Source organism: Mus caroli, unplaced genomic scaffold (genome assembly GCF_978045245.1).
Source record: "Mus caroli unplaced genomic scaffold, Mus_caroli_1 scaffold_8, whole genome shotgun sequence".
NCBI lineage: Eukaryota > Metazoa > Chordata > Mammalia > Rodentia > Muridae > Mus > Mus caroli.
The window spans coordinates 88,303,024-88,318,627 of record NW_028227263.1 but is presented as its reverse complement, the minus strand read 5'-3'; the positions used below and the strand labels follow the sequence as shown (position 1 = coordinate 88,318,627).

The following is a 15,604-nucleotide window of genomic DNA, read 5'->3' as shown; positions in this document are numbered from 1 at the left end:
CTCACAAGATCTTCAGTGATGCTCCAGTGGAGCTTGGGTACTTTGCAACCTCCTTCATCCTCTACCAGATCATAGATCATCAATCCCAGCATAGAAACAAGTCCTTCAAGCCCCAGCACTGTTTTCCCTCTGATAGCCCTGCCTGATAGTGTAGAAAAGTTTTCTCTAAATGTGGTAGAGTCTTATGTCCTTGTGCCTGGGCTGAGTGCAGGCCAGAGAGCAGGTTTTGTGAAGCAGTGTAGCTGCCCCTTTATATCAGACACTATGCAGATAGTTCTATATCTTGGTTTCCACCCAGCCCAGAAATGGATGCCTACGGCCATCCTTATCTCCATCCATTTCAAGTCTTGAATGACTTAGTCTAAGTTCATTCAAGTACTTGTTTTGTTTTTTTCAATAACTGTAGTTGATCAGAGTTACTGCCCTATTATCCTCTTCTCCTGAACCATCCACACTCTCCTCTCCAGAGACCAATGAAGAGCTTGGGTGATTTGCATTTTAATTTCAAAGTAAATCAGTGACCAGAGACTCAGAAAGCATGCAACAGTGATGAGAAAACACTATAAGGCAGTCAAACTGAGGATATCTTTGAACTTGTCTTTAATTTAAATATTAAATATTAACTTGTCATTAATTTACATATTAAAGTTAAATGATCCAGGACAACATTCATGTTCACTACTAACTATAAGAGGCCACTTTTAAGGAATTAGCCTGCCAAGACATTTTCATGCCATAAGGGTATAATTTATGTATGTTCTGCTTCATACATGAGACTGAGAATTTTATTTATTTATTTATTTATTTATTTATTTATTTATTTATATTTTGCCCCAGTTGTCAGATGCCTCCTGCATCCTTTGTCACACTTTTTCATTGCTGGCCACATCCAGCTTGTCTTGAGGTGAACTTGAATAGTAGACAAGACTTCTTGGGTTCAGCGGTCTTATGGTTCAGAATTGCCAGAGGTAGAAAATACAATCTATAGGATATTCAGTTCCACTTAAATTTTAAATTCAGTGTGTGTGTATGTGTTTAGTAAAAATATGACATACACAATACTTGGACATCTTTTCTCACCAGTGGGGAATGTTTTGGGGAGAAAAATGAGACTTTGAAGTTCTTTTCATAAATAAGTTAGTATATTCCTCTATTTAGTAGACTTTACAAAAAACATGTCAAGGCAGTTTTGATAAAATTTTGTTCTCTTGTGCTTCTCAAATGATTTTATAAACAACCCTAAACTTGTGTTTTGATGAGATTCTTTTATTAAAGTAACAGCTGGTTGACTTTGCACACTGTTTGTAGTCAATATGACAGGCACCAGGAAAACCTCATGAGGGCACTCAGCTGGGCTGCTCTTAATGATTCTTCTTGTACTCTGTCCTAGATGACGCCAGAGGAAGGCATCAGAAAAAGATCCGGAGTAAAACACAGAATTACCTCAATCATTATGCAGTAGAAGGCCTGCGCACCCTGTGCATTGCCAAGAGGGTAAGTGAGGGCCACCTTCATGAGGGCACATACTAGCAACTGCCCTCCCCAGCCTCCCATGCACAGCACCCAGTGCAGCACTCAACAGTGTGTCTCCATAGGTTCTGAGCAAAGAGGAGTATGCCTGCTGGTTGCAGAGCCACATAGAAGCCGAGGCGTCTGTGGAGAGCCGTGAGGAGCTCCTCTTCCAGTCTGCCGTTCGCCTGGAGACGAACTTGCACCTGCTGGGTAATTAGCTTTCCAGGTGCCTGTTGTATTGAGTAGTGCTCGTTGCAGGGGTTCTCGAGTGACAAGTGACATGGCTGCTCCTCTTGCTCTGGACAGTGCTGGCCTTGTCTGAGGAACCACTTAGTCTGAAGCTAGCTTGTTCCACATCGGAAGGAACACATTCTGTAGGCTTTTTCCATGGGCCACACATATGAACTCCTTACCTCCTTTAAGCCTCACTGTCTAATCAAAATGGCTACAAGGAGCAAGCCTTTTTTAACCATAGATAGTTGAAAAGATTTCATTTCAACCCCCTGCTAATCTATGTGAACATTCATGGAAATACTGAGTTTTGCATCTCATAAATATTTCAGATTCATTTGGAATGAAAAGAAGATGGCTCTTATTTCCTCCTTTGTCCCTATTTAATTCTAATAAAATCTAATTAGTTATTAGGAAGACATTAAGGTATTTATTACTTTAGTACCTATTTTAATATTTAATTTTTCAGTGGTTTAGCATTTTATATTAAAATAGTGAATAAGTTCAGCTGAGTGTCCCACAGTTGTGTATGTGATGTGTGCTCACACAGGAACTAAACTTAGATGTTACTGAATTTCCACTGGGTTTGCACACAGCTCCAGAGAACTCCCCTTTTCTTATTTAACAAAGGATGCATTCCCTTGTCCTCATTTTCTGAGCAAAGGAGTTAAGAATCTATATATATATTTCTATATATACATGTCTTTTACAATCGTTACTATTAATATTTAATAGCATGATGTGTCTATAGTAGTTACTGTTAATATTTAATAGCATGATGTGCTCTAGATAAAATACCACCACAGACTTTGTCTGACAGACCATATCCTGTTTAGGAAGCTTCAGCGTTTGGAACCCAGAGACATAGTGAATACTATCTCTAGTACATTAAATGAAGGTCCTCAAAAGTGTGTCTGCCTATTTTACGCCACTGGTTTGATTACTGAATTGGGATTGCTCTCATAGTGAGACCACTGTCTTCAGGAAGCAAACAACAGGCAGTTAAGGTGGGACATGCCTGTTAAGTCCTAGATGAGGAGGTACAGGCTAGAGGATGCGAATGTGGCATCAGCCTGGGGTAAATAGAGGAGCCTAGTCTGAAAAAAAAAATCAAATCAAACAACATAAAAACCCAGAAAGAGGAGTTCTGGAATGTTCTTTATTGATGGCTAGAGTGATAAGAGGGAGGTTGCCCTTCTGATACTTCTAGACCACCTGCTCAACCTCTTTGCTCCCAGGCACTACCCCTTCATGGCTGTGGTGGGTGAGTGATGAAGTGGCATTTCTCCTGGATGGTGCTAAGTTCCCAGATAGAGTGAAGTTTGCAATGCAGATAGAATCTATTCCCTTTCCTGAGTCATAATAGGATGACTATGACTTCCTTCCCTACCTTCTGTCTCTTCTCAGTTTGAAGTCCTGGCTTGGTTGTGCAGTCCAGGTTCTACCACTTACTAGTCCTGGAAGCTTGGGCAGGTTACTCAGTCTTTTCTTCCAAGTTTAGTTATCTGTTCTGTGTAGAGTAATGATGACAGTATGGGAAGGCTACTGCAAGGATGGAAGGAGGAGATGGTGTGAAGCACTGAGTGGTGGGCTCTACCTCAGCCACTGGCATTCTGATGAGTCTCAGGTGCTTGTATCCACACGTGACATGGCTTGACTGACCTTTTTTTCTACAAATTATCTCTGGTAATTGGACATCCACCATTTCCTGTCTTTGTGATGTGTATCTGATCCTATACCCTAAGTCAGACCAGCCCTAGTCAACCTCAGTCACACACTGATAATGAGATCAGCATACCTTTTGATCTTCTGCATGAATTCATAGAAATAATAAACAAAAATTCAACAGATCTTTCTTGCTTGAAGACCAGTTATTAACTACTTTCAACCTCCTATCACCTGGAAAATTTATGTTTTGAGTGATGGAACCTAAGCTTGAAAAAGAGTCAACCAACAGAGCTTCACCAACGGCCAAGGCATTTAAGAAGTTCTCCAACTCCTCACTATTATTTCTGAGAAAGATGAAATGAGCTGTTTATATAGTTAATTTTCTAAGCTAAATTCCTCTTTCTTAGTCTTTTTATTTAGGTGATTATGTTAGGCAACCCACAAATAACATTTCAGCAGGAAGGGCCACTGTCATTCTGGCTTCTTAAACTGCTTTCTCAGGAAAAGAGAAAATGTAGCTATAACATTCTTCTCATTTTCCCCAGAATTTTTTGTGGTTCCTCTAAATGTCATCTGGAACCCCTCAGTCCTTTTCTGTTTCATCAAAAGCCAGCTTATATCTAGGTATTGTTATGTGGGTATATGGAAGAGTTCAGAACTCAACTAGTGCTTCTGTGAATCCTGGGATTCAGCATCTCCCCTTCATTGCCTCATCTAAACATAATCACCTATGTAAGGCCATACCTCCTAACATTGGGACTTAGGGCTTCCCTCTGCGAATCTCAAAGCATTGTTGGCAGCTGGGGACACACGTATGCAGTTCATAGCTGTGCTCCAGGACAGGGAGCTTGAAGTAGGAATGGCAAGAATCCTGGGTCAACGCTGGAGCCCAGGAAATAATGGGATTCAGCTCACTTCTAGAGGTAGGAATGCAGAAACCATCTTATCAGGATGTACACAGAAGAGAAATGGTGACAGACTTGAGCACATTACAACACTGGATAAATAGTCTTGACCCAAAATTCTCAGGAAAGGAAGGGTTTTGGTTTTGAGTGTTTGTGGTTTCTTTTACATACACAAGAGAGTATGACCTTACATTTTGTATACTTTACACATCATGCATAGTCTGAAGGCAATTTCAGACACTGCAGACCCTCTTGTTTTGATTGTAGTCTTTTCTATGAGATAATGTAGATCCACAAGTTTGGGATTCTGGAGCCTTTCAAATTTCATCTTTTCCTACCTGTCACATACTTTCCTAAGCATAATGAAGTCAGTAAGGAAATCTTACCTCTTAAATTCTTCGTGTTTGTGGAAAAGGCATTCATGATAGTATTGTTTGAAAAACTATTGAATCTTTCTGCACCATCCATTTGGATAACACATGGCTGACATGGTTGAACACAAACATTGTATTTTATACATGAAAACTTTCCAAAGGAAGATAGGGGATGGGTTACTACTAAGACTTTTCTTTGAATCCTTTGGCATATGGTAATGTCTTCTCCCCGTGGTCCCTGTTGTCAGATTATATGCAAAGTTAGCTGCTTGTTAGTAAGAAAGATTTCAAGGTACTCTTTACGAGTGTACATAATTATGTTTGCTGGCTTGTCCTTGTACCTTCTACATATTTTTGACTGAGTCATGTCAATAGCTGTGGTAAGTATGTAGTTCAGTCCTGAAATGGGGAATCATTTTATCTTGGTTCCAGAGGGACTTTTTGCCATTCAGTGTCATCTGGCAGGTGAGCCCTAAGAAAGTCTTAGATAGTTGGTAGTACGTCATCTGTCTTTGGTATGTTTGGTACATGGCATTTGTATCTCATCACAAATTGTGATTAAGGACTCACTGGAACTGTCATACATTTAACTAGGTGCCACGGGGATAGAAGACCGTCTTCAGGAAGGAGTACCTGAAACCATTGCCAAATTACGACAAGCTGGCCTGCAGATTTGGGTTCTCACAGGTGACAAACAGGAAACAGCCATTAACATTGCATATGCCTGCAAACTGCTGGATCATGGTGAAGAGGTCATCACACTGAATGCTGACTCTCAGGTAGGTAGCTTCCAGAGAGGCTGCACCTTGTCTTGGGGGTGTGGGGGTGGGGGTGGGCAATGCTTAATATTCTGCAAGCTCCAAAGATACAGTTATATTAGAAAGCCACCAAGACTTCCACCTCTGGCAGTCACCATGAGAAGAATGCTTACCCACTGCATCCCTCTTATCATGGGTACTGTGTCTGAGACTTGGGACATTCTTAACATTGTCTTGTGAGATGTGGACTTCTATGGGATTTCTTTTTTATTATTTTTTAAAGTTTCATACTTAGAGATTATAATCACATCATTTCTTCCCTTTCTTCTCTCCAGACCCTCTCACATACCTCCTCCTTATTCTCCTTATGGCCTTTAAAAAAATTGTTGTGACATAGGTATTTCTCCCAGTCTCAGAATTCCATAGCTGCCTGTAGTTCTTTTTGTAGAGTAAGAACCTCTTGGGCTTTCCTCCATCCATGTTAGCTTGTCTTTTGTTGTCCTTTTTATGTTTAGGCAGTCCTGTTGATAAGACCTCATGGGTGTAGCTTCTGACATTTCTAGAAGAAACAATCTCACAGCAAACTCCATGTTCCTCTGGCTCTTATGATCATTCTGCCCACTTTGCTCTATGATCCCTGAGCCTTAGGTTCTACTTGCCTAATAATTGTCTTATAAATGTATCCATTGGGACTGGGCTTCACAGCTCTGCATTTTGATGGGTTATAGTTTTTTTATAATGGTCTCTAGCTGTTGCAAAGAGAAACTTCATTGAGGAAGGATGAGGAATAAACTTATCAGGTAGACCCTGGAGAACGATGTCTCCTGGGTGAAGAAGTTGGATCTAAAAGAGTCAAAAGAATGCCAAAAGAATGTATATATGGGATTTATTAATGCAAGGTTGAACTTCTTTTTTTTTTTTTTTCATGTTTCTTCACCAAGTTTATAGAGGTTTTGTCCTCCAAGGATATGCAATAGATGTAGAGGAGGCTTGTTATTCTAGAATTCTTGGTCTGTCTCTGTTGCCATTGCTTCTTTCCTAGAGTCCTTCAGAAGTCTGATAGCCAATGGAGGATGAGGCAGAGTGTAGGACATGGTAGGCTGGCATGGCATTGCCTACATATGCGCAATCACCTTGTGCAGAAGCCATAACTCTGCTGCCATAACACACATCTTCCCTCATGGTGTATCTGTCTAGGAGGTGATCCGAGAGGCCATCACTGAATCCTGGTATGGGAAGGGGTTAAGGCATTTGGGTGTTTATAAAAATCACACCCAGAAGCACATGTGTTCTCTTCAAGTAGGGATTTACTTCAAAGCTGGTGATTAATGAATATCTTAGAGTCTGTTTATGTATAACAGTCATGTAAATTCTGTTTAGGGTGAGGAAAACAGTCATCAATTTGAAGATAAATTTTCTTTCTTAGTCAAACTTTCCAGTGAAGGTTGAACTTCTTTTTCATATTTCTGGAGTTTTTGTTGTTGTTTTTTTATTTTAATGAGATCCTACATGTCTAGAATGTGGATCCAAGGCAGTGATCCATTTAGCACGAGCTTCTCTGATTTCATCAACGGCCTCTAGACACTTCTCTGGTCTAGTCACATTTATTTGCTTAAATCCTCAAGTATGCAAGGGTTGTCAACTCCCAGCCCCTCTCTGATCTAGAATCTGATTTCTCCCATGAGCTTCACTTGAAATCTCTTCAGGGTATCCACAAGCTTCTTCATGAAGCCTGAGCCTCCCTCCATGCAAAGCTTCTCCTCTGCCTTCTTTTTTTTTTTTTTTTGATTTTTAATATTTTTATTACATATTTTCCTCAATTACATTTCCAATGCTATCCCCAAAGTCCCCCATAGCGCCCCCCACTTCCCTACCCACCCATTCCCATTCTTTTGGCCCTGGCATTCCCCTATATTGGGGCATATAAAGTTTGCAAGTCCAATGGGCCTCTCTTTCCATTGATGGCCGACTAGGCCATCTTTCGATACATATGCAGCTAGAGACAAGAGTTCCGGGGTTCTGGTTAGTACATCATGTTGTTCCAACAATAGGGTTGCAGATCCCTTTAGCTCCTTGGGTACTTTCTCTAGCTTCTCCATTGGGAGACCTGTGATACATCCAATAGCTGACTGTGAACATCCACTCCTGTGTTTGCTAGGCCCCGGCATCGTCTCACAAGAGACAGCTATATTTGGGTCCTTTCAGCAAAATCTTGCTAGTGTATGCAATGGTGTCAGCGTTTAGAAGCTGATTATGGGACGGATCCCTGGATACGGCAGTCTCTAAATGGTCCATCCTTTCATCACAGCTACGAACTTTGTCTCTGTAACTCCTTCCCTGGGTGTTTTGTTCCCAATTCTAAGAAGGTGCACAGTGTCCACACTTTGGTCTTCATTCTTCTTGAGTTTCATGCGTTTATCAAATTGTATCTTATATCTTGGGTATCCTAAGTTTTGGGCTAATATCCACTTATCAATGAATACATATTGTGTGAGTTCTTTTGTGATTGTGTTACTTCACTCAAGATGATGCCCTCCAGGTCCATCCATTTGGCTAGGAATTTCATAAATTCATTCTTTTTAATAGCTGAGTAGTACTCCATTGTGTAAATGTACCATAATTTCTGTATCCATTCCTCTGTTGAGGGACATCTGGGTTCTTTCCAGCTTCTGGCTATTATAAATAGGGCTGCTATGAACATAGTGGAGCATGTGTCCTTTTTACCGGTTGGGACATCTTCTGGATATATGCCCAGGAGAGGTATTGCTGGATCCTCCGGTAGTACTATGTCCAATTTTCTGAGAAACCGCCAGACTGATTTCCAGAGTGGTTGTACAAGCTTGCAATCCCACCAACAATGGAGGAGTGTTCCTCTTTCTCCACATCCTCGCCAGCATCTGCTGTCACCTGAATTTTTGATCTTAGCCATTCTGACTGGTGTGAGGTGGAATCTCAGGGTTGTTTTGATTTGCATTTCCCTGATGATTTGAAAGACTCTAAAACTCCCAAAGGGAGGCACTTACTCAAGCCTCGGGTCAGCCGCGCACCCAAGAAGACACTGAGACCGAACTTAAGATGTATAGAGAGTAAGATTTAATACAGCAATGACAGAAAGCACATAAAAAAAGCACATATACCAGATATCTGGGGTCGAAACTCATGCAGCCAGCAGGGTGCAGAGGAGATTCGGCAACTAGCCCAAACTTTTTACAGGCTTTTATAAGAAAAGGGCAAGGGGGGAGCAGGGCAGTGAAAGTACAAATTTGCGTCACTAAAGTGTTCTGCCAAGGGGCTTTACATAACCAAGGGGTCGTGTCCTATATTTTGGCAATGTACTCGATCTATTGGAACATTCTGGGGTAGTACCAGGAGGCCCCTATCTCAAAAATGTTCTTGGCATAGTCTTCAGTTAGGAGGGGTAGGACTAGGTTTTTTCCAGGAGACCCCTTATCTAAAAAATGTTCCTGGAGCAGTTTCCAATTGGGAGGGGGTACCTTGGGGTAAAAAGTTCAGGAGTGCTCCGGGAACATCTCCGGATGGGAGGGGTAAGAGAGTTCAGGAACAGTTCAGGTGTTCAGTAATTTTCCTCTTTCAATTAAGGAAGTTGAACATTTTTTTCAGGTGTTTCTCTGCCATTCGGTATTCCTCAGGTGAGAATTCTTTGTTCAGTTCTGAGCCCCATTTTTTAATGGGGTTATTTGACTTTCTGGAGTCCACCTTCTTGAGTTCTTTATATATATTGGATATTAGTCCCTTATCTGATTTAGGATAGGTGAAGATCCTTTCCCAATCTGTTGGTGGTTTTTTTGTCTTATTGATGGTGTCTTTAGCCTTGCAGAAGCTTTGTAGTTTCATGAGGTCCCACTGGTCAATTCTCGATCTTACAGCACAAGCCATTACTGTTCTATTCAGGAATTTTTCCCCTGTGCCCATATCTTCAAGGCTTTTCCCCACTTTCTCCTCTATAAGTTTCAGTGTCTCTGGTTTTATGTGAAGTTCCTTGATCCACTTAGACTTGACCTTAGTACAAGGAGATAGGAATGGATCGATTCGCATTCTTCTACATGTTAACAACCAGTTGTGCCAGCACCATTTGTTGAAAATGCTGTCTTTCTTCCACTGGATGTTTTTAGCTCCATTGTCGAAGATCAAGTGACCATAGGTGTGTGGGTTCATTTCTGGGTCTTCAATTCTATTCCATTGGTCTATTTGTCTGTCACTATACCAGTACCATGCAGTTTTTATCACAATTGCTCTGTAGTAGAGCTTTAGGTCCGGCATGGTGATTCCACCAGAGGTTCTTTTATCCTTGAGAAGAGTTTTTGCTATCCTAGGTTTTTTGTTATTCCAGATGAATTTGCAGATTGCACTTTCTAATTCGTTGAAGAATTGATTTGGAATTTTGATGGGGATTGCATTGAATCTGTAGATTGCTTTTGGCAAGATAGCCATTTTTACAATGTTGATCCTGCCAATCCATGAGCATGGGAGATCTTTCCATCTTCTGAGATCTTCTATAATTTCTTTCTTCAGAGACTTGAAGTTTTTATTATACAGATCTTTCACTTCCTTAGTTAGAGTCACGCCAAGATATTTTATATTATTTGTGACTATTGAGAAGGGTGTTGTTTCCCTAATTTCTTTCTCAGCCTGTTTATTCTTTGTGTAGAGAAAGGCCATTGATTTGTTTGAGTTAATTTTATATCCAGCTACTTCACCGAAGCTGTTTATCAGGCTTAGGAGTTCTCTGGTGGAATTTTTAGGGTCCCTTATATATACTATCATATCATCTGCAAAAAGTGATATTTTGACTTCATCTTTTCCAATTTGTATCCCTTTGATCTCCTTTTGTTGTCGAATTGCTCTGGCTAGGACTTCAAGTACAATGTTGAATAGGTATGGAGAAAGTGGACAGCCTTGTCTAGTCCCTGATTTTAGAGGGATTGCTTCAAGCTTTTCACCATTTACTTTGATGTTGGCTACTGGTTTGCTGTAGATTGCTTTTATCATGTTTAGGTATGGGCCTTGAATTCCTGATCTTTCCAAGACTTTTATCATGAATGGGTGTTGGATCTTGTCAAATGCTTTTTCCGCATCTAACGAGATGACCATGTGGTTTTTGTCTTTGAGTTTGTTTATATACTGGATTACGTTGATGGATTTCCGTATATTGAACCATCCCTGCATCCCTGGGATGAAACCTACTTGGTCAGGATGGATGATTGTTTTGATGTGTTCTTGGATTCGGTTAGCAAGAACTTTATTGAGGATTTTTGCATCAATATTCATAAGGGATATTGGTCTGAAGTTTTCTATCTTTGTTGGGTCTTTTTGTGGTTTAGGTATCAGAGTAATTGTGGCTTCATAGAATGAGTTGGGTAGAGTACCTTCTGTTTCTATTTTGTGGAATAGTTTGTGAAGAACTGGGATTAGATCTTCTTTGAAGGTCTGATAGAACTCTGCACTAAACCCATCTGGTCCTGGGCTTTTTTTATTTGGGAGACTATTAATGACTGTTTCTATTTCTTTGGGTGATATAGGGCTGTTTAGATCATTAACCTGATCTTGATTCAACTTTGGTACCTGGTATCTGTCTAGGAACTTCTCCATTTCATCCAGGTTCTCCAGTTTTGTTGAGTGTAGCCTTTGGTAGAAGGATCTGATGGTGTTTTGGATGTCTTCAGGATCTGTTGTTATGTCTCCTTTTTCATTTCTGATTTTGTTAATTGGGATGCTTTCCCTGTGCCCTCTAGTGAGTCTGGCTAAGGGTTTATCTATCTTGTTGATTTTCTCAAAGAACCAGCTCCTTGATTGGTTGATTCTTTGAATAGTTTTTCTTGTTTCCACTTGGTTGATTTCACCCCTGAGTTTGATTATTTCCTGCCGTCTACTCCTCTTGGGTGAATTTGCTTCCTTTTGTTCTAGTGCTTTTAGGTGTGTTGTCAAACTGCTAATGTGTGCTCTCTCTAGTTTCCTTTTGGAGGCACTCAGAGCTATGAGTTTTCCTCTTAGAAATGCTTTCATTGCGTCCCATAAGTTTGGGTATGTTGTGGCTTCATTTTCATTGAACTCTAAAAAGTCCTTAAATTCTTTCTTTATTCCTTCCTTGACCAAGGTATCATTGAGAAGAGTGTTGTTCAGTTTCCACGTGAAGGTTGGCTTTCTATTATTTATTTTGTTATTGAAGATCAGCCTTAGTCCATGGTGATCTGATAGGATGCATGGGACAATTTCAATATTTTTATATCTGTTGAGGCCTGCTTTGTGACCAATTATGTGGTCAATTTTGGAGAAGGTACCATGAGGTGCTAAGAAGAAGGTATATCCTTTTGTTTTAGGATAGAATGTTCTGTAGATATCTGCCAGATCCATTTGATTCATAATTTCTGTTAGTTTCACTGTGTCCCTGTTTAGTTTCTGTTTCCATGATCTGTCCATTGGTGAAAGTGGTGTGTTGAAGTCTCCCACTATTATTGTATGAGGTGCAATGTGTGCTTTGAGATTTACTAAAGTTTCTTTAATGAATGTGGCTGCCTTTGTATTTGGAGCATAGATATTCAGGATTGATAGTTCCTCTTGGAGGATTTTACCTTTGATGAGTATGAAGTGTCCCTCCCTGTCTTTTTTAATGACTTTGGGTTGGAAGTCAATCTTATCAGATATTAGAATGGCTACTCCAGCTTGTTTCTTCATGCCATTTGCTTGGAAAATTGTTTTCCAGCCTTTCATTCTGAGGTAGTGTCTATCCTTTTCTCTGAGATGAGTTTCCTGTAATCAGCAAAATGTTGGGTCTTGTTTGTGTAGCCAGTTTGTTAGTCTATGTCTTTTTATCGGGGAGTTGAGTCCATTGATATTAAGAGATATTAAGGAAAAGTAATTGTTGTTTCCTGTTATTTTTGTTGTTAAAGTTGGCATTTTGTTCTTGTGGCTGTCTTCTTTTAGGTTTGTTGAGGGATTACCTTCTTGTTGTTTCTAGGGCGTGGTTCCTGTCCTTGTATTGGTTTTTTTCTGTTATTATCCTTTGAAGGGCTGGATTCGTGGAGAGATAATGTGTGAATTTGGTTTTGTCGTGGAATAGTTTGGTTTCTCCATCTATGTTAATTGAGAGTTTGGCTGGGTATAGTAGCCTGGGCTGGAATTTGTGTTCTTTTAGTGTCTGTATAACATCCGTCCAGGATCTTCTGGCTTTCATAGTCTCTGGTGAAAAATCTGGTGTAATTCTGATAGGCTTGCCTTTATATGTTACTTGGCCTTTTTCTCTTACTGCTTTTAGTATTCTATCTTTATTTAGAGCATTTGTTGTTCTGATTATAATCTGTCGGGAGGTATTTCTTTTCTGGTCCAGTCTATTTGGAGTTCTGTAGGCTTCTTGTATGTTCATGGGCATCTCTTTCTTTAGATTTGGGAAGTTTTCTTCTATAATTTTGTTGAAGATGTTTGCTGGTCCTTTGAGTTGAAAATCTTCATTCTCATCCACTCCTATTATCCGTAGGTTTGGTCTTCTCATTGTGTCCTGTATTTCTTGGATGTTTTGAGTTAGGATCTTTTTGCATTTTACATTTTCCTTGATTGTTGTGCCGATGTTCTCTATGGAATCTTCTGCACCTGAGATTCTCTCTTCCATCTCTTGTATTCTGTTGCTGATGCTGGTATCTATGGTTCCAGATTTCTTTCCTAGGGTTTCTATCTCCAGTGTTGCCTCATTTTGGGTTTTCTTTATTGTGTCTACTTCCCTTTTTAGGTCTAGTATGGTTTTGTTCATTTCCATCATCTGTTTGGATGTGTTTTCCTGTTTTTCTGTAAGGACTTCTACCCGTTTGATTATGTTATCCTGTTTTTCTTTAAGGATTTGTAGCTCTTTAGCAGTGTTCTCCTGCCATTCTTTAAGGGATTTTTGTGCTTCCTCTTTATTGTCTTCTGCCTGTTTAGCAGTGTTCTAATGTATTTCTTTAAGTGTGTTATTAAAGTCCTTCTTGAAGTCCTCTATCATCATCAGGAGATATGCTTTTAAATCCGTGTCTAGCTTTTCCGGTGTGTTGGGGTGCCCTGGATGGGCGAAGTGGGGGTGCTTGGTTCTGATGATGGTGAGTGGTCTTGGTTTCTGTTAGTAAGATTATTACGTTTACCTTTCGCCATCTGGTAATCTCTGGGGTTAGTTGTTATCGTTGTCACTGTTTAAAGATTGGAGCAGAAGCTGTGTTCCACTCACCAGCAGTCTCTAAATCCTGCGGCGGGGGTCGTGGGTAGCTGATGGTACCCCGGTGCTGGTCCAGCCGGAAGAGGCCTGTGGTCCTACTCAGGCCGGTTTTCTGCTTCCCTAACTAATGCAGTCTCTGGTCCCGCGTGCAATTGGATTGGAGCAGAAGCTGTGTTCCACTCTCCAGAAGTCTTAAGATCCTGTGGCGGGTGTTGTGGGTAGCTGGTGAGTGTCAGCTGACCCTGCGCCCCAGCTGCCCCGGTGCTTTTCTGACCGGAAGAGGTTGTGGCCCTATGTAGGCCGGATTTCTCTCTCCCCAACCAGAGCAGTCTCAGGTCCCGCGTGATTGGACTGGAGCAGAAGCTGTGTTCCACTCACCAGCAGTCCCAAAATCCTGCGGCGGGGGTCGTGGGTAGCTGGCGGGTGTCAGGCAACCCTGCGCTCCCGCTACCCCGGCACTGATCAGGCCGGATGAGGCCTGTGGTCCTACTCAGGCCAGTTTCTGCTTCCCTAACTAATGCAGTCTCAGGTCCTGCGCAATTGGATTGGAGCAGAAGCTGTGTTCCACTCACCAGCAGTCCCAAAATCCTGAGGCGGGGGTCGTGGGTAGCTGGTGGGTGTCAGGCAACCCTGCGCTCCCGCTACCCTGGCGCTGATCCGGCAGGATGAGGCCTGTGGCCCTACTCAGGCCGGTTTCTGCTTCTCCTCTGCCTTCTTTACAGAAGCTCCAGGCCATGACAGCCTCTGTGGAGATTCATGGATTCCATCAAAGTTCTACACTCAGATCATCAGTTGTCCAGTCCTTAGGACCCTGTCTCTGAGAGCCACATGTTGACAGTCTCTCCTTGCTATCTTGACGTTTGTGGGTCTTTCGTGATACTCCCTCTGTTATTTATGACATTGGTATTTTGTGTCTGTTCTTTGATTACTTTTGATGCCAGTCTATCAATTATATTGACTCTTCAAGAACGAGGTTTGCATTACCTTGGTGTCTTTTTCTTTTCATGTCAATTTGTTGTATTTGAAGTTTTATTTATAACAATCTGAGCTTTTTCCTTCATCCTCTTCCTCTTCCTTTTCTTCTTCATTAACCTCCTTCTCTTCTCGTGCTTCTTTGTTTTTATTTCCTGTGCTCAAACATTTTTCTTTTCTAGTATAAGATCTACATTCCAACTGTTTGACTCAGCACTATTTGTCTGCACCTCACAATTTTGAAGTGTGTTTTCAGGTACATACAGCTCATGATGTTTCTTATAAATATTTTCCATTTTCTTTTATGTCTGTGGATTTTTGCACAGTATTTTGTTTCATTTTTAAGTTTTTAGGATGTCTTTTCATCTTTCTCTTACTGACTCCTAGTTTGAGTCCAACCTGATTAATATTTCATTTCATTAGCTTTTCAATAACAAAAAAGAATAGTGTATATTGGTTTCCATTTTGTGGACTCGGGTGCTCTCTTCTCCAAAGTCCGAGCCATTCAGTTGACAAATAGAATGGTTCAATTCTTGTGTCTTAAGGGTCAGGGGACAGGACTTCCTGAGTTTCCTTGGCTTACTACTTCCTTTGTGCCTGAAGAAATCAGTAGAGGGCAAGCCTACTGACAACAAATATTATTGTTTTCCTCAGGAAGTAGCTTAACTACACCTTCCTTCTGGAACCAAGTCTTCCCTTTGAATTGAAGACTGAAATGGCAATTATTTCCATTCAGCATACTAAACATATTCCACTTCTTTCCAGACATGTGGTTTCAAATGAAATCAGCACAGTCCTTGAACCCTTGCTGTGTAATAATCAATGTTTCTGAATTGGTACTATTGCGACTTACTTCTTTGCCTCTTGTTTTAAGCAGTTTGAGCATGGTGTGTTTGTGTTTTGAGCTCTATGACTCTTATCTATTATTGCCTCTTTTCTACTAAGCCTATATTGTGAGGATTTTAGAAAATAAATTCCATATATAGA

General features: G+C 40.8%; 1 protein-coding gene across 1 annotated transcript in view; it reads left to right on the top strand.

Annotated features, from left to right (window-relative positions):
- Atp10a (ATPase phospholipid transporting 10A (putative)) overlaps positions 1–15,604 on the top strand; it is a 212,117-nt gene that overhangs the window by 178,677 nt on the left and 17,836 nt on the right. The window contains exons 11-13 of the mRNA XM_085841695.1: positions 1,391–1,494; positions 1,596–1,722; positions 5,285–5,469. Coding sequence (XP_085697821.1) covers positions 1,391–1,494; positions 1,596–1,722; positions 5,285–5,469 — 416 coding nt within the window. The remainder of the gene's footprint in view (positions 1–1,390; positions 1,495–1,595; positions 1,723–5,284; positions 5,470–15,604) is intronic.